Genomic DNA, 23893 nt, shown 5'->3' with positions numbered 1-23893 from the left:
TTTACTTCTAGTTTCGTACTTCTATTGTTAAAAAGTTGAATCGGAAGACAGGTGTAAATAAAGATTATATCGAAACCTTACCGATATAGAAATTTGGCATATCCCTATATGGTTCTTACATACCGCTAGATTTTGAAATTTAGGCAAAAAGGGGACAAATTGTCAAATCGGGAGATCGGTCTATATGAGGGATTTACCAAAACATGGACAAATTCGTCACAGGTCTATTGGAAAAACTGAGGTGTCTAGACCAGAGAATGAAAGCGCCGAATTCCACCGCTGATTTTAGTCTCCGCCACCAGTTTTTGCTGGTAGTAGTGGTGTCTTTATTTCAATTATAAATGTTTACAAGTTATTTGCAAAAATTTGCTAGCAATTGATACAAAGATATACGGCCATGACAATATATCGTCATACAAAGATATACGGTTTATATATACATATTTATTAATTTTAAGTGATTTATGCATATTAATTTAAAATAATTTCTAAACATATTCAGTAATTATTAACTTGCAGTATTGAAATGCGCTTGTTATATATTTTATAAGTTTGGACCAATCATCTATCTCTTTTCCATTCAAAATGTCGGTAACTTTAGTCTCCGTCAATGCCGGTTTGTTAAAAACCTGTAATCGTTGGCTTCCTAGTATGGGACATATTCCTAGGAAGTGGTATATCGTCTCCTTCTCACCTAAGTTACATAAAGTAAGGTTTTGCTAGTGGCCACCGCCGAATATGTATTTAGCCGCCACTTAAAATACTGATTTAAATCAGAAAAATCTATTAATAATTGCCAACATTTTGAACCTTCCATCCACAATAAAAAATATCAAGTTTCTCTAATAATTTTGCTAGAATTTAGCTCAGAAAATTTGAATGAAATTTAAATTTAGTTGTTAGAATGGTTGTACAACATTACCATTCGGATAGCCTCAAATTGATTTTGTAATGGGTAATTGTCCGCCGCCGTAAAACCAAATTTATATCGGCTTAGTGTCAGCCTCCGCCGATAAAAATGGGTCGGCTTCATTCTCTGGTCTAGACGCCCAAGAATTCAAGTCGACAGACACATAAATTCAAATTTGTATATAGCTCCTCTATATACATATCGCTTTCACAAATATGGGCATTTTATTTATTAACTGATCACATTCAAAATTTCTTCTCAGTAATTTGGTATGATATTCGCTCAATCTGCAAACTATCAGAGATATATTTATTTCATTCTTTAACCGATGGTACTCAAAATTTTAAGTAAGACATCCCTGTAAAATATCGTTGATATCGAATCAAATTTAAGCATAACTGCCGTATCACCAAAATATTAAAAATTTTATTGAAGTTGAAAACGCAATCAATTAGAAATAAAAAATAAAGTCAATAAAAAAATGAAATTTTTTATTGAATTGAAATCTATTTCCTAATAATTGAAAATTCTGTTTGGAAACAATCAGTTTCTATATCCATAACATACCAAATCCATATTCAAAAAAATCTTAAACGCTATGTCGTATAAATCTACTTAATCTAAAATTGAAATAATCGATTTAAAAAGTTAATTTGGTTTTGTGGTAAAAATCAAATAAATTTTTAGTTCAATTAAAAATTAATTGAAATTGTCGAAAAAAATCAATTAATTTTTTTATCTAGAATATTTTTAATTTCTACTTAATTATGTGATTGATTCTATAATTTTCGTGATTGAAGCAATTTTAATTAAAAATTAATTGGATCAATTAATATCGTGTGAGCAATAAAATTATCACAACAAATTATCAAATTAATAACCGATCTTATTAACATTTAACACAGGCTAATACTTTGCAGCACTTGTTGACAAAAATATAACTTATATGAGTTCTGATTTAGATAAAGCCCCCATAAATATGCACCGCCGAAGGAATGTAACAGCATCAATCACATCGTATGAGATTTAGGTTTATCTCACAAACTTATTTTAATAATATGTCACAAATGCTTACACCCTCAAAAAAATCGCTTCTGTAACATATACCTCAAACACATTTTCCTTCAAGCACATATATTTTCAGGATTGGTCCAAACAAAATATTGTTTGTATTATGCAAACATATTATGTTTCCCCTTAGGGCATACACTGGTAGAAACAAATTTTAATGAAATTTTCTTTGTGTGGATATATTTTTAAGGCGCCAATTGGTTACTTCCACTATTTTACACACAGCATACTCTCTAAGTGTCTCTTTCTAAACACATATATGTTTATAGGCTATTTCTAAATTAATATATGTTTGCATCTAAGCATATTATATTTACAAATATTTTATGTCCCAAACATAATATGTTCTAACATAATAACATATATGTCCCAAACATGTTATGCTAGTTTATAAACATTATATGCTTGAACTATTGTGTTAAAAAATTTGAGATCCAAACATATAATTTTTACATCCAAACCCAAATTTTTACACAAAGCAGTCTTTTCCGTCCGTGTAGGATTACTAATTCAGTATATCAGTGTGTGATATAGTCGTCATAATGACGTTGAACGTCATAATGACGTTGAAATTTACCGCTGTCCACTAACTTTCCTTTTTCCAATTTAAATCTAATGACCTATTTCAATGTCATATTGTAATTGAATTATTTTTTCTTTAACTATTGATAGAAATATATCAACAATCAATAAAGAGAATTGGTAAAACGCTTAGATATACCTATCCCCGTATTTCCCTTAAATGGGTGCATTTATTATTCCCTTCAAAAGAAATTCTTATGAAGGAGCATTGGTGATAGCCACACACATAATTGCATTTTAAAGCACATTCAGTCCTTTTTTATAAACTCAAGAAGGTTGACCACAATGAGGACATTGCTTATTGGAGTTCCATAAGGTTACAGTAGAGATGTTAGTGTTTACAATTTTGATTACTACTACTACTCGTTACTATCCGTTACTTTTGAATTGAGTACACGTTACTTTAATAAAAAGATTTAAAAAGGCATTTTACTTACATTTTCTTCGGATACCACCTTACAGATTTATTATAAAATGTTTATTATAAAATTTCTTATAAAATGTGCTATTTTAGATCTCTCGCCTCGTTTCAACTTATTAACGCCAATTTCGTATTCCGTATTAAGCATTTTTTTCATCAGGACATATCTAGATTGAATTGTATATGACTGATTCTTGCTATTTACACACTTTTAAACATCCGTAATTTTCAACTACTGACAATGGTTGCAAATCTTTAGCGATCATTTCTACCATGAGATCCAATGTTGAAATCTTCCAAGGGTTTGTGAATAAGTTTGCCACCTTCTATAAAAAAATATGTTTGAAAATATAAATTGAAGTCAATATTACAATCGTTCCTACGAAGCGGTAAATGCAAACTTGAGATGTCAAGTATTTAGCTTAGTGTCTTTTTTAACTGGTAAAATGATTTTCCTAAACATTAATATTATGTAATATTTTCCCAAAAATCAACTTGCTTACCGCCAGAGTATACGTATTGAGTACTCATTTACTAGTAATGAGTACTCAAAAAACTAACTAGTACTTGCAATCAAATACTCGTTACTTTCCCAACATTAAGAGATGTGTAAGTGAATACAACACCACTTACTTGCTACTTTGAGTTATGACCAGTAATAAATGAAAAATCTTAAAACAATCAAGTTTATATGAACGGATATAGAAGGGCGGATATCAATGATTAGTAAAGACCAAACAATGGCATTATGTTACATATCAGATTTTCACTAGATCGTATTAACTTTGCTCCTCCAAGAGGCTCCAGAAATCAAATCTAGGGCTCGGTATATGTGGAGGCTATAAAAAAGTTTGGGCCAATATGGATTAATTTTTGCATGATTGTTAGAAGAAATGCTCATGTAGTCAAATCTGGCATTCGGGCATTCGGGATGCTCAAGAAGTCAAATCTGGCATTCGGTTTATATGGAAGCTACATATAATTATGAACCGAAATGGGTCAATTTTTGCGTAATTGTTAGATGGTATATATTGACATCACTTAGCAGTTTTCAACCTAATACTATGATTTTTTATAAGATCAGATAAGATCACTAACATCACCGATTGGATGAAATTTGCTTTTTCAGGGGATTCCATAACTCAAATCTGAGTATCGGTTTACATGGGGTCTATAACTAAAAGTAAATATTGCACAATTCAATAAAGACTACTGTGCCAGGTTTCAGTACCCAGCAAAAAAAGAGTCGCCAAAAAAGTAATGAAAATATTTTTTTTTAGGACAGAAGTCCTCCATTTCAACAGGCATTACACCGAATTTGCATCACTTCTTTAGGTGTGATCCGAATTCAATGTCTTGGACATTAATTAAAAAATTCTGTGATATTTTGTCAAAAAAAGATTTTTTGGAATTTTTTATAATTTTTAATGGATTCTAACGCTTGTCTGAAACGTTTGACCTCAAATATTTTAAAAAATTCACAATATTTTCAGGTTGGATTTAGCATTGTTTTCGACAAAATTTAAATAATTTGTACCATATTATGAATTCTCACTCTGTTTTTAATCTATTCGAAACAAAAAAAGTTAAAATTACCCATTAACGGCAATTCTCATGTACATCTGTTAGGCTTTAACTCCTAATTAATAGGAAGTAAATTGAAAATATCTTCTCTCCGGTTAACTTTAACTGAAAATTTTTCAGCAGTTAAGTTCCTAACTGGCATATGGAATATATAGCCAAGATGACAGATATAGTTTAAAAGTTCATTAGCTACCCAGCAAAAACAGCGCCGCCAAAAAAGTAATGAAAATGTTCTTTTTGGATCCGCACCCTCACAAAAAATCGCTTCTGTAACATATACTCCCAAACATATTTTGCTTCAAGCATATACATTTTTGGGTATTGCCCAAACATTTATATGTTTGATCTCTTCCCATATATAATATGTTTGAAAGCATATTGGTCTAAACAATATATGTTTGGGTAGTCAAAGTTCCAAACATTTTGTATTTTTGCATCCAAATTCAATAATGTTGTCTTCCAAAAAACAATATGTTATTATGTGAACATATAATATGTTTGGAAGCATTTTGCACCCAAAAATATTATATGCTCAAAAAAAAATCTCCCAAACAATACTGTGCTCAAAATTTTATTTATTTATTTATTTATTTACAATCATAATGAATTATGAAAATAAACAGGTAATATAGGTGCTAACAACATAGGTTTTCGACCTGAATGCTCAAAATTTTGTTTCTGCCTAATTGTATATTCCCCCACATCTTTCTCACTTCCACGACATTTTTTAGTTCTTAGCACCTTTTTCTGTAATACAAACATTGTTGAAGAAATTATTCAATTTTATGATTTTTTATTTTAATTTTACCTTTTGCCGGACGGGGATTCGAACAGCGGACCACACAGTTTGTAAGGATCAAAGAAGTAGCTGATAAATTGCCCAAGGAAATATAAAATGTTAATTTTGTAATAACAAGCAACAACCACCAACTTAATTCAGTATCGCTCCCTGTTAAATAGCGCTCAAAGCTACTAAACACATATATGTTTATAGTCTATTTCTAAATTAATATATGTTTGCATCCAAGCATATTATATTTGCAAACATTTTATGGCCCAAACATAATATGTTCTAACATATTAACATATATGTCCCAAACATGTTATGCTAGTTTATGAACATTATATGCTTGCACTCAAAAATATTGTGTTTACAAATTTGTGTTCCAAACATATAATGTTTATAGCCAAACATATGAAAAACAGTCTTTTTCATCCGTGCGGAAGTGGTGCAAAATTGACGCAGAAGCGATTAATTTAACATGGGCTTGTCATAGGACGGAAGTCCTCCATTTCAACAGCCGTTACACTGAATTTGCATCACTTCTTTAGGTGTGATCCGAATTCAATGTTTTGGATATAAAATAAAAAATTCTGTGATATTTTGCAAATAAATAATTTTCATATTTTTTTTTATAATTCTTAATGGATTCTAACGCTTGTCGGAAATGTTTGACCTCAAATATTTTCTAAAATTCACAATTTTTTCAGATTGGATTTAGCATTTTTGTCGACAAAATTTGTACCATTTTATGAATTCTTACTCTGTTTTTAACTTATTTGAAACAAAAAAAGTTAAAATTACCCATTAAAAGTATGCAAAAACCAAGTTATAAAAAATCGAATTAAAAGAACTTCTTGGGTAGTTAAAATAAAGAACATCATTGGGGTGCATCTTCTGGAAGTGCTTTTAAAGTTGTGCCTTTGGAAGAACTTCCAAATTTTTTTGCTGGGTAACGGTGCCCTAACGGAGCTTCATGACAATGGGGGTAAAAATATGAAAAAAACATGTTATAAAATTGAATGTAAAGAACTTCCTGTGTAGTTAAAATAAAGAGTACATCTTCTGGAAGTGCTTTTAAATTTGTGCCTTTGGAAGAACTTCCAAAAATTTTTGCTGGGTACGATAGCTTGTTCCGTTTAGAAGTTATCGAAATTTTAACTGACGGACATCATTAGATCGACACAAAATTTCATAACTAGAATATAAATACCTTATGGGTTCTGAGGCCAATATTTTGATTTGTTACAATGACAAAGTTAAATATAATAGATAGAAATAAAAATTGAAACTTTTTTTGTTTAATTTCTTATTCAAGTGAATATCCAAGTCAGAAACTTTAAAGAGATGCGAAGGATCTGAAATCAGTGTACTTATGTCTTATCCCAGCAAAAAATTTTGGAAGTTCTTCCAAAGGCACAACTTTAAAAGCACTTCCAGAAGATGCACTCCCAATGATGTTCTTTATTTTGACTACCCAGGAAGTTCTTTTAATTCAATTTTTTATAACTTGTTTTTTTCATACTTTTAGTGGGTAATTATAACTTTTTTTGCTTCAAATAGGTTAAAAACAGAGTAAGAATTCATAAAATGGTACACGCAAAAAAATAATTCTTTCCTCCCAAACGAAATTTTAGACAAACAAAGTTCGTTTCTCATTTGCTTTTCGCTGTAAGGAAGTGTATTTGGAAGAAAAGTATATACTTTTTGTGATAAACGTTTATTCTTTTCCAGGATGTAAAAACAATTTCATAAAGACTAACTCAAAAAATTTTTTTTCTGGCTAATTGCATTTTCCCTCACATCTTTCTCACTTCCACGAAGATTTTTAGTTCTTAGCACCTTTTTCTGTAATACAAACAATGTAGAAGAAATTATACGATTTTATAAATTTTTAAAATTTTTTTACCTTTCGCCTGGACGGTGAATCGAACCGCGGACCATGCACTTTGTAAGCCAACACACTAACCACTGAGCTATGTACCTGCTATGGTCATCAATAGATAAATATCCATATAAGTTATATTTATATAGCATAGCTTGCGGCGCCCACGAACCGAATAAACAAAGTTTATTTAACAGAAACAAACAATTAGTTTGGCACCGTGGAGCAGTGGTTGCTACGTCTGACTCTCATGCCAAGGGTCGTGGGTTCGATCCCTGCTTCGACCAAAGTTTTTTTTTTTTCTTTTTTTTTTTTACATACATTCTACATATGTTCGGGAGATTCCGAAAAAAATGTTCAACATTACATTGTACTATATTAAATTTTGAACTGTAAAATGTGTTTTATTAAAGACCAAAAGTCAGAAAAGAACAGTGTTTGATATAAACGAAATGGACTCTGTTGTTGTTTCAAAAATAACTTTTTTATTGAAAAAATAAAAAATTTGTAACAAACGAATTTTTTTGTTGATAAAAGTTTAAAATTTTCGAAGCAATTCAAAAAACTCTAACAAAAGAAAAACGTTTTCGGTACACGTTTTCCAAACGTTTTTTTTTTCTTTGCGTGTACAAATCATTTAAATTTTGTCGAAAAAAAAAAATGCTAAATCCAATCTGAAAAAATATGTATTTTTGAAAATATTTGAGGTCAAACGTTTCCGACAAGCGTTAGAATCCATTAAAAATTATAAAAAAATTATAAAAATTATTTATTAGACAAAATATAACAGAATTTTTTAGTTTACATCCAAACCATTGAATTCGGATCACACCTAAAGAAGTGATGCAAATTCAGTGCAACGGCTGTTGAAATGGAGGACTTCCGCCCTATGACAAGCCCATGTTAAATTCATCGCTTTTGCGTCAATTTTGCACCACTTCCGGATCCAAAAAGAACATTTTCATTACTTTTTTGGCGACGCTTTTTTGCTGGGATGTTAAATCCATTTGGAATTCATTGGAGATCATCCAAATTTACATTATATCCAGATCAAAAGTGGTGTATCCAAAATACTTATACCATCGTCAGAACTTCTTAAGAAGTGTTTTTTCTTTATTAGATCCTTAGAAGACAGTGTCTAAAATTCAGACCGGTTGCGTTTACTTCGTAATAACGACAGTTTAGTACCACTGACATATTTCTTGTTTATTACTACTGTAATCGTAAGCTAAATAAAGTTCTTTTTAAATAGAAAGTTAATCTCAAAAGGAAACAAATACAGTAATACATTTAGTAACTTCTTTAAAAATGAATACGTTACTCCAAGTATGTTACATATATTATTTTTATGGATTTTATTCTTTAGAAAATAGAACACAAAGAAACGGGAAAGAGCACACACTGAATTACGTACGAGAGGGAGTAGTGACCATGTAGTATATCATCAACTTTAGTACAACTGACATTACACAATCATTAAAAGTATAGGGTTTGAAGTATAACCCGTTCTTCATAAACTTTGTTTATGAACAAAATTTCTTTGTATCAAAGCGAGTATCGATGTTACAGTATATAGCTAGAATATTAGTACAAGTTTCAATAGGTCATGTGTCTATCGATAACGTCTAACTATAGTTACTTTTATTCTAAATCATTATAATACGTGCGCGGAAATTATACCATAGAAGACCCAGTCAAAAAAGGGCCGCCAAAAAAGTAGTGAAAATGTTCTTTTTGGATCCGGAAGCGGTGTAAAATTGACGCAGATGCGATAAAATGGTGGACATAGGCTGGATGTCCACCATTTCAACAGCCGTTGCACTGCATTTGCATCCCATATTACGGTGTGATGCGTATTCAGTGTTTTGAGTGCAGTTGGCTGGGTTTATATTGAGAGTGCTTCCTCTTACTACTTTCGTTTTGTTTTGATATTGTTGGTTTACTCTGCAATCATTTTGTTGTTTTAGATTTCAGCTTAAAAGTTTAACTAATAAGCGTGGTAGTTGATCCATTCCCCTGCATGTTATCTTCATATATCAAACGATTATATTCATATTTTACACGTCTCTTTAACATGGCAATGAAGTAAATTTCAAATTTCATTATGGAGAAGCTGGTCAGAGTAACATATTGTGCAATACAAAAAACCTCTCAATACCTTCCATAATTATTCAAGCAGATTCTGTACCCTATTTTGAGCATATATTTGAATGCAACAGTCGGCTTTGATGGGAACTGGGTCACAAGGATGTCTATGAATAACATTAAAATTTGTAATGTTTAATAACATTGGCATGTACTCAGCGATTATTGCTGTTGGATATAACTTTCCAAATTCATCTGATAAAATTATACAATGTAATATTAAACATTTACACTAATACAAACATTTACTCATATGCCCACAACATGTATTACAACAACCCCTTGTAGACCAAGGATACTAATAATCACACACACGCCAATAATACTAAAATTGCTACTTTATAGGGTTGATAGAGGTATCATACGTCCCGAATCCTTTAGACCGTTTGGTGAGTACAGACTTTGGCTCGTCATAGAGAATTATTACAATCCATAGTACATATGGTCTTGATCTTTATGGTTATTGCTGTCTCTACTGTGGTTGTTGCTTTTATTTTTATTGCTATTATTATAACTACTTTCGTTCTCTTATCTTTTGGTCTGATAAAAATATAACGTGTTGAACTTTATTGAGAAATGGCTAAATCCAACTTCCAATATTTTTATTACCTTAAGCGAAGGTAGACAAAATTTGGAGGATTTATTTTGATGTTGAAATACTATGAGATAATATTATTTGTTCAATATGATTTATAAAATAACAATAAAAATTGGGAAATTCGGGTGGTACAGTGAGTAATATAGAGAGTGAAGTTATTACACACAAAAAAATAATTTCTGTTCTTGGAAACGAAGTTTTCATTTTTTATTTAAAATGGTTTCTTTTAGGCTGAACAAAGTTCGTTGGAAGCAAGCGTAGTAACGCGTACCTTAAACAAAGATTTATTTGTCTTGAAAGAGGCAACTTTACCAATAAAAGAAAAATTTGTTGGTCTAAAATAATTCTTTTTGTTCTACCCAAAAGTTGCATTTAGAGCATCATTTGCAAGAAAGGTAGCATTAGCCCTTGCAACGATAATTGTTTATTTTCTTTAAACGAAATTTCGTCAAATGCGTTTGTTCGTGCATTACACGTCGCACAGTGGTTTCAAATCGTTTTTTTTTTTAAATAATTCTGCAATTTTGAACGGATAAAGATATCAATATAATTTTTTCTTTGGGTGTAAATCGGAGTGAAAATCTGGTCTCTGAGTAAAAATTTTGTTTGACCACCGGCAAACTCTTGCTTGTGGGGCCATAATGCAGTAACATCGGATTTTGTATGGCTCCAGAAGCCAGAGTTTTACTTAGATTTGCTTGAAATTTTGCACGAGGAGTCCTATTAGTAATACAGTCAAGTGTGCAAAATTACCCATATAGATTTACACTTACATGACCACCGAAACAAAATTTTCACTCAGAGACCAGAGTTTCACTCCGATTTACTTGAAATTTTGAAAATTTGAATTAACATTCTAGCTATGCATGACGAGTTTGGTTGAAATCGGTTCAGATTTAGATATAGCCCCCATATATATCTTACGCCCGATATGCACTTATATGACTCCAGAAGCCAGATTTTTTCTCTGATTTGCTTCAATTTTTGCACAAGGAGCATATTTGATAGTATTATCAAGTGTGCCAAGTTTGATTTAAACCAGTTCAGATTTAGGTATAGCCCCCATATAAACGCACATTTACAGGAATGCACTACTTCACCCGAGTTCGTGAGGATTAATGCAAATTTTTGGCGCATTTTACTGAACAAAGGTATTATTTTAGAGAGCTTTCCTTTTATGTTATTGAGAAAATTGAACGTTTTTGGGACAAGGAACATTTTTTTTTAAATTCCATTTTTTGGGAATTAAAAATATGGATTGAAATCTTTATAACTTTTGAACTAATTATGATATCATTATGATTTTGATTGAGTTTTGCAGGGAAAATTTTTGGGAAAGAGCTTAACAATCGTTGCGTTGCTAAATGAGAATTTTTCAAAACAAAATTTTTTCATTTTTAAAAATTGCCGATTTTCAGATGAGAAGAGCTCATACACTACTTGACCAAATTAACCGATAAAAGCTTAAAACATATCTTTGTTTTGTGTTCTATAAGAAACAAACAAAAAACGATTGGAAGATATATACCAAAAATTTTAAGACAGAAAGAATGTAGGTGCCTTTTTGAAAAAACAAAATGGTCAAAATTCAGTATTTTTTGAAAATCTAAATTGTGGAGTTTAAAACTTTTAATCTAAAGCAATAATAGCAGCCCGTTTCCAATGATTTTGTCTTTACACTAATGATTTTGGTATTGATTCCGAAGCGGTTCTCTACAAAATTCTCTTTTAAATTTAAGTTTCGCGTACTTTATTCTAGGAAACAAATTTTAATATATTCGTTTTTTTCTGCTTTTTTATCCAGGTGCTATTAAAGTTTTTTAAAAAGGTATTAACAACAACTTAAGTTTTCAAGTTCATTATCGACTTCAATTAGAAAATATGCTTTGTTTCAAGTAAAAAATGGATTTAAAATAAAATGTTGAAATTCATCGCCTATTTTTGAGTGCTTTTTTGCCTTTTAGTCAAGATGCAACATTTCAGCAAACTTATAAGTACAAAACATTTCAACAAACTTATAAGGAAAAGTTTATCGACTTTTGGACAAGGAAAACAACTCTATATGTCAGATGCGTCTTCTATGCTATGTAAAATTCGCATTTGTGGTTTAAGGACAAGAAATCTTTGGCCTCATACAATATTGTTTTCAGTGTACTAGAGAGAAATGTTCAAGGACAGAGGAAGATCAGTAGATCGACTCAAATTTGCACTACGATCAAGAAGAATTTGTCTCGCAGCGTCGAGGCTATCAAAAAAACTCTGTTCGAATTTTGAATTTGATATTTATGTGAAATGTCCTTTTCGTGACTCAGATTATAACCGATAAAATTTGCGCCTGTGCCGAGACTGAGATGGATCTGCGGTCATGTTAAGACCATCTTACCCATCTAGAGACTTTAGCGTTTAGGTTTTGCCAAACCTAAGTACACCACTATAAGTATTTATCGATCTAAAAATTTGCTCAAAATGTGTGATATTATTTCCCTTGGATAAACAATTTTTTTTTAGTTTGTTATGGTTTTGACCTTACCCCTGAACGTAATTGCAGCACTGCTGAATCATCAACAATACCCAACTCCTCCCACGAACGAGGAGGCGGAACTGGAGGAGTTTGGTTTTGAACTCCCATCGTTCTTTCGGTATTGGTCCAGTTATTTTGTGAAACTTCAGCAGGTGATGGAGAATTGGACTCTTCGGCTTTTAGACTAGCACGCCGGGCAGTGAGCGCTCTATTTGGCGAAGGATCACGCTGTAGATTATGCATCACTTCAATGGCTTTATGAGCGGTGCGAGGGCTTATAATGGTTTCCACGGGGCTAACACTTAATCTCTTAAATGGTGATTTTGGAGAGGTTGGAGATTTGCCGGGTGATTTTTGAGGTGATTTGGGTGATGGACTAAACGAGGATATTGCTGGCGATGGAGTTTTGGAGGGAGGTGTTGTTTGTGATTGAGATGATGGTGTAGATTGATTTGTCTTACGCGTACTAAGATTTAAGGGTTTCGTATTGTCATTGGGTATATCCAACGTTAAAATGGAGGTTTTACTTGAATCCACATCGGAGGGAGGCGATTGTAAAATAAATGGGGGTGGCTGCAAGCCCAAATGATGGCTGCCACCACCATTTTCCCCAGCATCCAATGGTTGATGTTGATGATTGTGGCTGTTGTTGGTGAGAGTTATGGTATTGGATGAATTGGCATCACTATCGGGCGTGCGCATTTTCACAATTTCACCCCCAAAAGTTACTCTTTTGGGAGTTCGAGAAGGTGTGGAGGGTGTTACTACCGTTTGATAGTATGGGTTCCCCCCGTTGCCATCCTCAGTATCATCTGAGTCACTCAACAATTTGACTAGCGAAGAAGACGAGTCATGCAAACTTTTTGCACTGGCCAAACGGCCACATACTATATCATCCTCCATACTATTGGGATATGTTTCCGTACGAGTTTTATGACAAGTTTCCGATTCAACGAGGCAAACGTCGTCATCTTTGGCTTCCAAAATTCGCATAGTCAAGGTGTCGTCATTAATTTTTATTTCAGTTTCCATTATGACTTTGGCAGGACAAGCAAGGACAGGTTCGCGGCTACTCTTTGGCCTCACCTCATCCACTAAGAGGTGCACTTCATCTCCGTTCCCATTATCTTGGGACGAGCGCCAACAGTTGGTTGGTTTTGTCGGTTTGGCGGAAGCTATTAGGCGCCAAGTATTTATATTGCCCTCCGAGTTTATTGGATAATTCGATTGACTGCTAACGGTGGAATTGCTTTCCGTTTCCTCATTAAGGCCATAGACATTGCAGAGTAAATCAAATTCCCGATAAGCTCCATGGGACATGTATGTCACAAACTCTGCTTCACCCAAAAGGTCACGCATTTTTTTCAAAACTTTCAAGGTTATCTCCTGGTGTGTAACTTGACCCATTTTCTGTATTAGCATATCAATGGTGGTCTTAATGATGAAATGACGCTTTGAGGTATGAAGGGTTGATTGAACTAAGGCTGGTAGGGATAGCATAACACCACATGTTAAGCGTCCACCAAAAGGTTCATTCGTTATCTTCTGATTTAGTCCTATATCTAGGATCTGAAGAATCACACTCTCGGGTATCACCGTTTCTGATAGGTACACCCTTAGACAATCCAAAGCACCCTTCCTCACGGTAGGGGCCTGATGTCCTAAATTCTCTACCAATTGTCCTATCAGTGGCTGCATAAAGGGATCAGCTTTTGCCTTCATTACCACCAAGACATCGACAAACACACGAAGGGCATGTTGTCTAACCTGCCACTCAGGATCTTTGAGACGTTCCAAGAATTCGGCAAACATAAGACGTGGACATGTTGATTCTGGTAATTTTCGCGTTCTTAAAATATGTTCCCACAAAGGAGTCAGTTGTATGGAGGCACTATTGGTGGTGCTGGCATTGGCAGTTGACGATGTTGCAGTCCTGTTTTGTTGGGCTGCCGATGAAGTACGCATTGTTGTTTCTTTGTTACTTGATGTTCTCCTATTTATGGTTAGCCGGTATATCCTTTAAAAATAGCCTTCTAACAAAATCCTAATGACGTAAAGTTTTCCAAAGTTAGCAGGAAAAATGTATAATATTTTAATTTTACTTCTTATGGACGATGGCTACGATATGGTGTAGCTGTAGTTGTTATTGTTTGGGGGGAAATTTTGCTATTTTTAATTGTTTCCTTCAACTTCAACTTCGTATCGTGTATCACACTGTGGCCCTTAGGCCGGTTTTGCTCTTCTCCAATTCGCAAATGTTTTCGCTGAAGCACAACACAAACTTCTCTTATAGACATTGATTATTTTAATAATTTTTAGTAGGCAAGAAATACTAAAAAAAAAACTTTACGATAACCTTGCCTTGTCTGACTTTTTTTATTTTATAAAGGCATTCAAATATTTATTTTATTTGTTTTCTATAATTATTTAATACTTTGTACACTTTTGATTGTATTTTTCATTCATTATTTTCCTTCTTTTTTAATACACAACACAATGAATTTTCCGCGTTTGTTTTTCTTGTATCCGCTCACTTCGACACTCACCATATGACTGCGAAGTTTACCGTTATCCTCTTGGGTATTTGTATTGGCTTTGATTGTTAAGTATGAGTATTCAAGTAGCGAGAGTCCAATTGACCCATTGTTATATGAGAGTAGGAGAGTGGTTTGGTGAATGACATGTCCGAATAGCGTTGCCAATTTATTAACTAATCACGTTGTATATATAGTAAATGTCAGAGAAACACGTGGTGAACCAATATTAAGGGTATTCACTGTGACTATCGTATTATTGTAGGAACTTAAGTGTTTTACGAGCAGCTAATGGCATTTATAGTACTTTAGTTGATAGAATATTTTTGTTAATTAAATAGTATACATTTTTAAATGCCATTAGGGAGCCACCGTAGTGCAATGGTTAGCATGTGCGCCTTGCATACACAAGGTCGTGCGTTCGATTCCTGCTTGGACCGAACACCAAAAAGTTTTTCAGCGGTGGATTATCCCAACTCAGTAATGCTGGTGACATCTCTGAGTGTTTTTTTTTATTTCTGCATGAATGTAACATAGTCGATCAGACCCTAAGACAGTTACAGTTACAATACAATAGCACTATTACTAGATAGTGTTTCAAAGCTTCCCTAAGTGGTTTCACTGCAATGTGGAACGCCGTTCGGACTCGGCTATAAAATGGAGGTCTCTGAGGTCATTGAGCTTAACATGGAATCGGGCAGCACTCAGTGATAAGAGAGAAGTTGACCACAGTGGTATCACAGTGAGTCTAAGTGAGCTTGATACATTGGGCTGCCACCTAACCTAAATGCCATTAATAACTCGAGCTCTATTTGCAGAAGATTTCTCTTAAAGTAAGACAAATATGAAAGCTGATACTCTCCACCATGAAGAACAGTGATCCTACCAGAACGGAACATTTTGGTTAATAAAAAAAATGTATGTTAATTATAGTAAATTTTAACTAAACTGTATTACAAACGCAGATTACACGCCGATATCACAAAAATATTCTAATATTTTTCCACAAATTAAAAAAAAAAAAAAACAAGTATATACGGCCGTAAGTTCGGCCAGGCCGAAGCTTGTGTACCCTCCACCATGGATTGCGTAGAAACTTCTACTGAAGACTGTCATCCACAATCGAATTACTTGGGTTGCGGTAACACTTGCCGATGGCAAGGTATCTTAAAACTTCCTAACACTGTAATATATACGACATAGTCCATACGTGGTATATATTAAACTAAAAAAGGCCGATTAAATACGTATATAATTAAGTTTAAAGTTTTTATAGAAATAAAATTTTGAAAACATTTTCTATAGAAGTAAAAAAATGGAAACAATTTTCTATGGAAATAAAATTTAGATACAATTTTCTATAGAAATAAAATTCTGACAAAATGTTCTATAGAAATAAAAGTTTGACAAAATAAAATTTTGACAAAATTTTATATAGAAATAAAATTTTTACAAAATTTTCTATAGAAATAACATTTTGACAATGTTTTCTATAAAAATAAAATTTTGGTAGATTATTTTTGGCTCGAACGGCAACCATAATTATGAACCAATATGGACCAATTTTTGTGTTATTGGGGATCGGCTATATATAACTATAGACCGATATGGACCAATTTTGACATGGTAATTAGCGGTCTTATACTAACACCACGTTGCAAATTTCAGCCGGAACAGATGAATTTTGCTCCTCCAAGAGGCTCCGGAGATCAAATCTGGGGAACGTTTTATATGGGGGCTATATATAATTATGGACCGATGTGGACCAGTTTTTGCATGGTTATTAGAGACCATAGACTAACACCATGTACGAAATTTCAGCCGGATCGGATGAAATTTGCTTCTCTTAGAGCAATCGCAAGCCAAATTTGGGGGTCCGTTTATATGGGGGCTATACGTAAAAGTGGACCGATATGGCCAATTTTCAATACCATCCGACCTACATCAATAACAACTACTTGTGCCAAGTTTCAGTCGATAGCTTGTTTCGTTCGGAAGTTAGCGTGATTTCAACAGACGGACGGACGGACATGCTCTGATCGACTCTGAATTTCACCACGACCCCGAATATATATACTTTATGGGGTCTTAGAGCAATATTTCGATGTGTTACAAACAGAATGACAAAGTTAATATACACCCCTCCTATGGTGGAGGGTATAAAAAAAAATACACATTCAAAGTTGCTAGATAGGCGCATTTGTGGTAAAATTTATAAATTTTAACAAATTCGGAACTATTTTGGGAAATTCAAATATAGTAAACGTTTATTCTTCATTTAGACTGTTTTCATAATTGAAATTTAGTTCATATAAACCCTAATTTAGATATACAAATCTTAGGCAGAATATAAACTCTTCATATATGGATCGAACACTTTTTTAATGTTCCTGTACCCACACTGAAAAAAGAGTGAACCCACCAGGAAGAAAACATTTAGTTTATTTTAGAAAATTTTTTTATATTTTTAGAAAATTTTAACTAACAGTGTTACAAACGCTGACATCATGCCGATATCACAAAAATAAGTAAATATTTTTCGACAAATTCAAGAAAATTTATTAGACATAATTATTTTTTTCCACTTGTTAAAGAAAAATTTGTAGTTTGAAGGAAAAAATTGGAGTTCAAAATTGCAAGAATGTCTTTAGTGACATACGCAGTTCATGATGGACGAATTTGTGGTAAAATTTACAAATTTAAAGAAATAATAAACTATTTGGTGAGAAGTCATTTTTACTTCATTTTTGTATAATTTTTTACCGTTTTTTATTTTATTTAACTAACGTACGCAAAAAATTATTAGAGTAAACGAAACTTTCTACATATATAATAATTCCATGAACTAAAACAAAGTTAAATTGGCTTTAGTGAAATAGGGAGTTCACTGTTTTTTTGAGTGCAGCAAAAAAAGTGTCGCCAAAAAAGTAGTGAAAATGTTCTTTTTGGATCCGGAAGTGGTGCAAAATTAGCATAGAAGCGATGAATTTAACGTCGGCTTATCATAGAACGGATGTCCACCATTTCAACAGCAGCGGCTGAAATTGCATAACTTTTTAAGGTGTAATGCGAATTCTGTGTTTTGGGTATGAATTAAGAAATTTTGTGAAATTTTGGCAAATAAATAATTTTGAAATTTTTTTATGAGTTTTAATGAATACTAACGTCACATACCGAGAGGCCAATTTTTAACGTTGTCACCTACGGAAATTTGTAAGAATGTGATGAAGTATCGGGTTGTATTCACTTAAAAAAAAGTGAACTCTCTATTTCACTAAAGCCAATTGAACTTTCGTTTAGTTCATGGAATTATTATGTTTGGAGAAAGTTTCCTCTACTCTAATAATTTTTTGTGTACGTTAGTTAAATTAACTAACACCGTGGAAAAAATATACACAAATGAAGGATAAAGATTAACTAAATTCTTGTCTTACGCAAAATAGTTCAATATTTCATTAAATTTGTAAATTTTACTACAAATACGTTCATCATGAACATCGTATGTCTCTAAAGACATTCTTGCAATTTTGAACTCCAATTTTTTCCTTCAAACTACAAAATTTTCTTTAACAAGTGAAAAAACGTAATTATGTCTAATAAATTTTCTTGAATTTGTCGAAAAATATTTACCTATTTTTATGACATCGGCGTGAAGCCAGCGTTTGTTACACTGTTTAGTTAAAATTTTCTAAAAATATTCAAAATTTTCTAAAATTAACCGAAATTTTTCTTCCTGGTGGGTTCACTGTTTTTTTAGTGTTGGAACTATTTATTCACCGAAACGGACTGATATGATTGTAAGTAGTGACATAAGCGGTTCATGAAATCAAAGAAAGTGATCTTTTTTATACAGGGTGACTGGTATGTAATGGAACAAAGTAAACACCTTTTTTTACATTATTGTTTTTGTTTTAATACTTTTGTTGAAATTGGTTACCTTTGACACGAATTACGGCTTTTAAACGGCCGACAAAGCCATCACACGCCTATTCCCTGCAAGCATCTTACTCTTCATAATGCCACAACGGATTGCGATTCGAAGATTTTGGTAGCTCTCACCGAAAAAAGCGTCACCAAAAAGTAGTGAAAATGTTATTTTTGGATCCGGAAATAGTGCAAAATTGGGGCAGAAGCGATGCATATAACATCCCAGCAAAAAAAAGAGCTTCCAAAAAAATAGTTTGGATCCCCAATTTGTGATCCGGAAGTAGTGCAAACTTGGATCATCTCCAATGAATTTTACATGGGCTTGTCATAGGACGGAAGTACTCCCTTTTTGGATCCTTTGCATTGCTTTAGAAGTTGTGTCCTGGAAGTTAATTTGAATGAAGAAATTTAAAAAAAAATTTTTTTTTTTTAACCAATTTCACTTTTTTTCATCAATATGTTTTATTACACAATTATTTTCCTATTATCTAGTTTTTACAATTTGAAAAACTTTTTCGCTCCGACCAGGGGTTGAACCTGGGTTTGCTGGCACCATAACAGAACGCCTTAGCACACTCAGCCACAAACGCCGTTGAACATAAAGCGTCGAAAGGTCAATTCAAATGTTTGTGATATGATCGTAATACGACACCAAGGAATAACATTCTAATTGCTTCTCGAGATGTTCTTTATTAGTATGAACGAAAAAGTAAGAAACGCAGGTTCAAATCTCACCAGCGGTAATTTGTTTATGAAATATTTTTCTAAAAAATTATTTTTTTATGTCATGCATGGTTTTTATTTTTTATTTTCGGCATATATTTTCGTATAAATATATTTTTTCATTAAAAATCAACAAAAAAATTAAAAATTCTCGTAATTTGCAAAACCTTCTCAAAAGAACTTCCATGGAAGCGAAAAAGTCAAACGACACAGGTTCAAATCCCAGCGGGATGAAATTTATTTTTTTTTATTATTTTTTTACTTTTTTATTAATTTCTATTTTTTTTAGTTTTTTATTAGTTTTATATTTTTTTGTAAAATTTAATTATACAAAATTTGCACTTACAATAGCCTGATTGCGTTCTTTCTAATACTTGTCCACAAGGACTGCATCGGAAGTAGAAAAAAATCATTGGGGGGATCTTTAGAAGAAATGTTTTTGCACTTGCCCAAAAGGACTGCATCGGAAGTGGAAAAAATTTATTGGGGGATCCCACGATGCGCTTTAGAAGAAATGTTTGTGGACTTGTCCAAAAGGACTGCATCGGAAATTGAAAAAACTCGATGGGGGATTCTGGGATGGGCTTTAAAAGAAATGTTTGTGGAACAACTTCCAATTTTTTTTGCTGGGATGGGTTTGTCATACGACGCATGTCCACCATTTCAAACGCCGTTGCACTGAATTTGCATCACTTCTTAAGGTGTGATGCGAATTCAGTGTTTTTGTGATATTTTGCCAAATAAATAATGTTTTATAGTTTTCTTTTTTTTTCAAAAAACAATAATTAATTTCTACCATTTAATTGATTCTTACTCTGTTTTTAACCTATCTGAAACATAAAAAAAAATATAAAATTACACATTAAAAATATGAAAAAAACGAGTTATAAAAAATTGAAATAAATGAACTTCCTGTGTAGTTAATATAAAGAACATCTTTGGGAGGACACTTTTGGAATTTGTTTAAAAATAATTTTATCCGTAACATCTACGATTTTATTAAGAATGATTTGATTTACATAAAGATATATTTAGTAAAGTACGTTCATGTTATCTGGCGATTAATTTTTTTCATTTGAGCAGAACTTTCATTGTCGGTATTTGCTTGCAATTTATAATGGCATACACGGACGAAAAATACTGTTTTTCATTATGTTTGGATATGTTTGGAACTCAAATTTTTTAACACAATATTTTTAAGTGCTATCATATAATGTTCATAAACTAGCATAACATGTTTGGGACATATATATATTAATATGTTAGAACTTATTTTGTTTGGGACATAAAGTATTTGTAAATATAATATGCTTAGATGCAAACATATATTACTTGGGAAATAGCCTATTAACATATATGTGTTTAGAAAGAGAGACATAGAGAGTATGATGCAAGTAAAATAATGGAAATAACCAGGCGTAGCTATAGGGGTTCTATGGATTTGTTCAAACCCATAGCATTACTTCAATTCTTCTTGCGAAGCGTAACATATTTCCTCATATTTCGAAGCGAAACGCGGCTAACATTGTTGTTTTTGTAATACTGAAAGTACCTTCCTTATGCTATGGTCACAATGGGCAAATATTTGACAGAAATCAAAAAAGAATCCGTCGCCACAGCCAAACCAGCGGACATTTTTAGCTTATATTGGATATATAACAGCATGGTAGGATTATTTTTCAAAAACCATATCCAGATATTTGGAAAATGATTCTGGAAAAATGTTTGACACTCATTTTAGTCAAATATTTGCCTAGTGTGACCATAGCCTTAATATTCCTAATAATTCCTTGGTTGACATATCGAGTATTTACGTCTCTACATAAACTTAAAAAAAAAAAAACAAACTCATCTCTGCAAAACTCATTATTAAAACAAACCCTTTGTATACCTTATTTTGACGCTCATTGTACATTTTCAGCTGACCTCTATCGCAAGTAAACCCGATCGTTGTACTTGTTCTCAAACTGCTCTATTTGGAGTGATTTCTCATCGGAGAAAACCAAACTGGCCACTATCGTGCAAGCGAAACAGCTCCTTGGGCCTTGCCAGACTAACTTTTTTGGTGCATCGGTGAGTTCGCAAATATTTTGTAACTTCAATAGCTTTAGCCCAAGCTCATTTTTCAATATGTTTTGCATGCGTTCTCGCAATATGTTCAGTTGAATCAAATATGCCCCCCACTTTACGGATCAGTGTTGTTGCCTTTTTTCGTCCACTTTTTGGAGGACATGCAACACTGCCAGGATCTTAATAACGACCAATGGCAAGAGATATGCTTTATTGAGTTCCAAATCATTTTATTTTCCAGTAAGGTGCAAAAACGCCCAATTTCTTGTCATGTAAAGTTATATTTTATTTAAAACCTTCCAGAAATCTTGTACGCAATTCACACTTGTTATGCTTTCTATATATGTCCCTTGAATCTCTATATATGTCCCTTGAATCTCTTTTCTTACAAATCCTGTTGCATGTGTTTTCTTTTTGTTTTGCTTGGCATTTTCCATTTCCGCAGAAAATGCAAAACTGTCAAGCATTCGTTAAGTATAAGGTTATATATGAACCAAGTTTTCTTAGTTGATAGCTTTTTCTCTTCATACTTTTCTCTTGGATTTCATGTTAGTTGTATACTATACATTGGCTAATGTCAAACTAATGTTAAGTATTAACTTTTTGAATGTTACAAATGGACGTGTCGTTGGTGCTGTTTTCTAATATGAAAGAATTTTTTATAACATCCACACATCGTCTTAACATACAGTGGGCTAAAGTAATTTTAATTTCTTCTGCATTATTGCGTTTTGTATAAAGCCATGGATATATAGATTGATGTCAATTTATTATTCACATTGCCTGCACACAAAAAAATTTTTCTGATTCAATCACGAAATTAATTGATCCAATTAATTTTTAATTGAAATGTCTTCAATCACAGAAATGATAGTATCAATTAAAAAATTAATTGAAGGTTAATTAAAAAGTTAATTGATCCAATTAAAAAATTAATTGATACTATTATTTTTGTGATTGATTTTAGTTTCAATTAAAAAATTTGTTGAATCAATTAAATTTTTAATTGAATATTTTTTAAAACACAATTAAAATTTTAATTGGAAAATTCTTCGTGAAATTTTTTTGTGTGTGTATGCCAATTTAGCAAAAAAAAGCGTAGTAAAAAAGGCAATGAAAAAGTTTTTTTTTTTTTGGATCCGGAAGTAGTGCAAAATTGCTTTTTATTGTATTGTATTGCAATGCATTTTATGTGTTATCTTTTTAAGAATCAGTGGTATTGAATTCGTATTAAATATTCAGATGTGATGCTAATACAATATTTTGGGATTTATTTTATAAAACAGAATACGAAAAAGAAAAATTCTAAATTCTAAACTTTTTCTACATTTACCTCTACGTAAAGACGTTTTTAATAATACTAGTAATTATTATCCCGTGTGCCTTGAAATGGGTCGGTACACTGTTCAAATTTTATTTTTCCTTACTGTGTTTTATATACAACTAAAATTCGGATATTTTTAATTTACCAGGTATGAAATGGGCGTTTTTTCATGTTGCACCCATTTTCCACACTTTGGGATCTTTCCCATAGCTTTTAAACGATCAGAAGTTGTTTGTTGTGCATCATTTAACATTGCTGTCATTTGATTTTGACTCAAAGTATCATCTCCGTTCTTAATTTCTCACATCAAAATCATTATTTCTGAACCGTTGAAACCATATTTTGCATGTTGCTTCTCGACATATGCCTCGACAAGCATTCGATGCAACTCGGCCAGGCCGAATCTTAACACCATGGATTGTGTAGAAACTTCTACTAAAGACGGTCATCCACAATTAAATTACTTGGGTTGCGGCCGATGGCAAGACATCTTAAAACTTCTTAACATCATCTTCTAAATTGTAAGTTAGTTCATGCGGGATATATAAAGGGTGATTCTTTTGAGGTTAGGATTTTCATGCATTAGTATTTGACAGATCACGTGGGATTTCAGACATGGTGTCAAAGAGAAAGATGCTCAGTATGCTTTGACATTTCATCATGAATAGACTTACTAACGAGCAACGCTTGCAAATCATTGAATTTTATTACCAAAATCAGTGGCAGAAAATCTGCTTTTTTATCGACAAATTTTGTTCAGCGATGAGGCTCATTTCTGGTTGAATGGCTACGTAAATAAGCAAAATTGCCGCATTTG

General features: G+C 32.5%; 1 protein-coding gene and 1 long non-coding RNA gene across 2 annotated transcripts in view; one reads left to right on the top strand and one right to left on the bottom strand.

The window, feature by feature from the left end:
• The window catches only part of LOC142226681 (uncharacterized), a 120977-nt gene extending 106195 nt beyond the window's left edge, over positions 1–14782 (bottom strand). The window contains exon 1 of the mRNA XM_075296808.1: positions 12508–14782. Coding sequence (XP_075152923.1) covers positions 12508–14463 — 1956 coding nt within the window. The 5' untranslated portion in view covers positions 14464–14782. The remainder of the gene's footprint in view (positions 1–12507) is intronic.
• The window catches only part of LOC142226683 (uncharacterized), a 139549-nt gene extending 117800 nt beyond the window's left edge, over positions 1–21749 (top strand). The window contains exon 3 of the long non-coding RNA XR_012719723.1: positions 21604–21749. This is a non-coding gene — a long non-coding RNA (uncharacterized LOC142226683). The remainder of the gene's footprint in view (positions 1–21603) is intronic.
• The last annotated feature ends 2144 nt before the right edge of the window (positions 21750–23893 follow it).

This window comes from Haematobia irritans, chromosome 2, assembly GCF_050003625.1.
Source record: "Haematobia irritans isolate KBUSLIRL chromosome 2, ASM5000362v1, whole genome shotgun sequence".
NCBI lineage: Eukaryota > Metazoa > Arthropoda > Insecta > Diptera > Muscidae > Haematobia > Haematobia irritans.
This window is presented reverse-complemented; position numbering and strand designations above follow the sequence as displayed.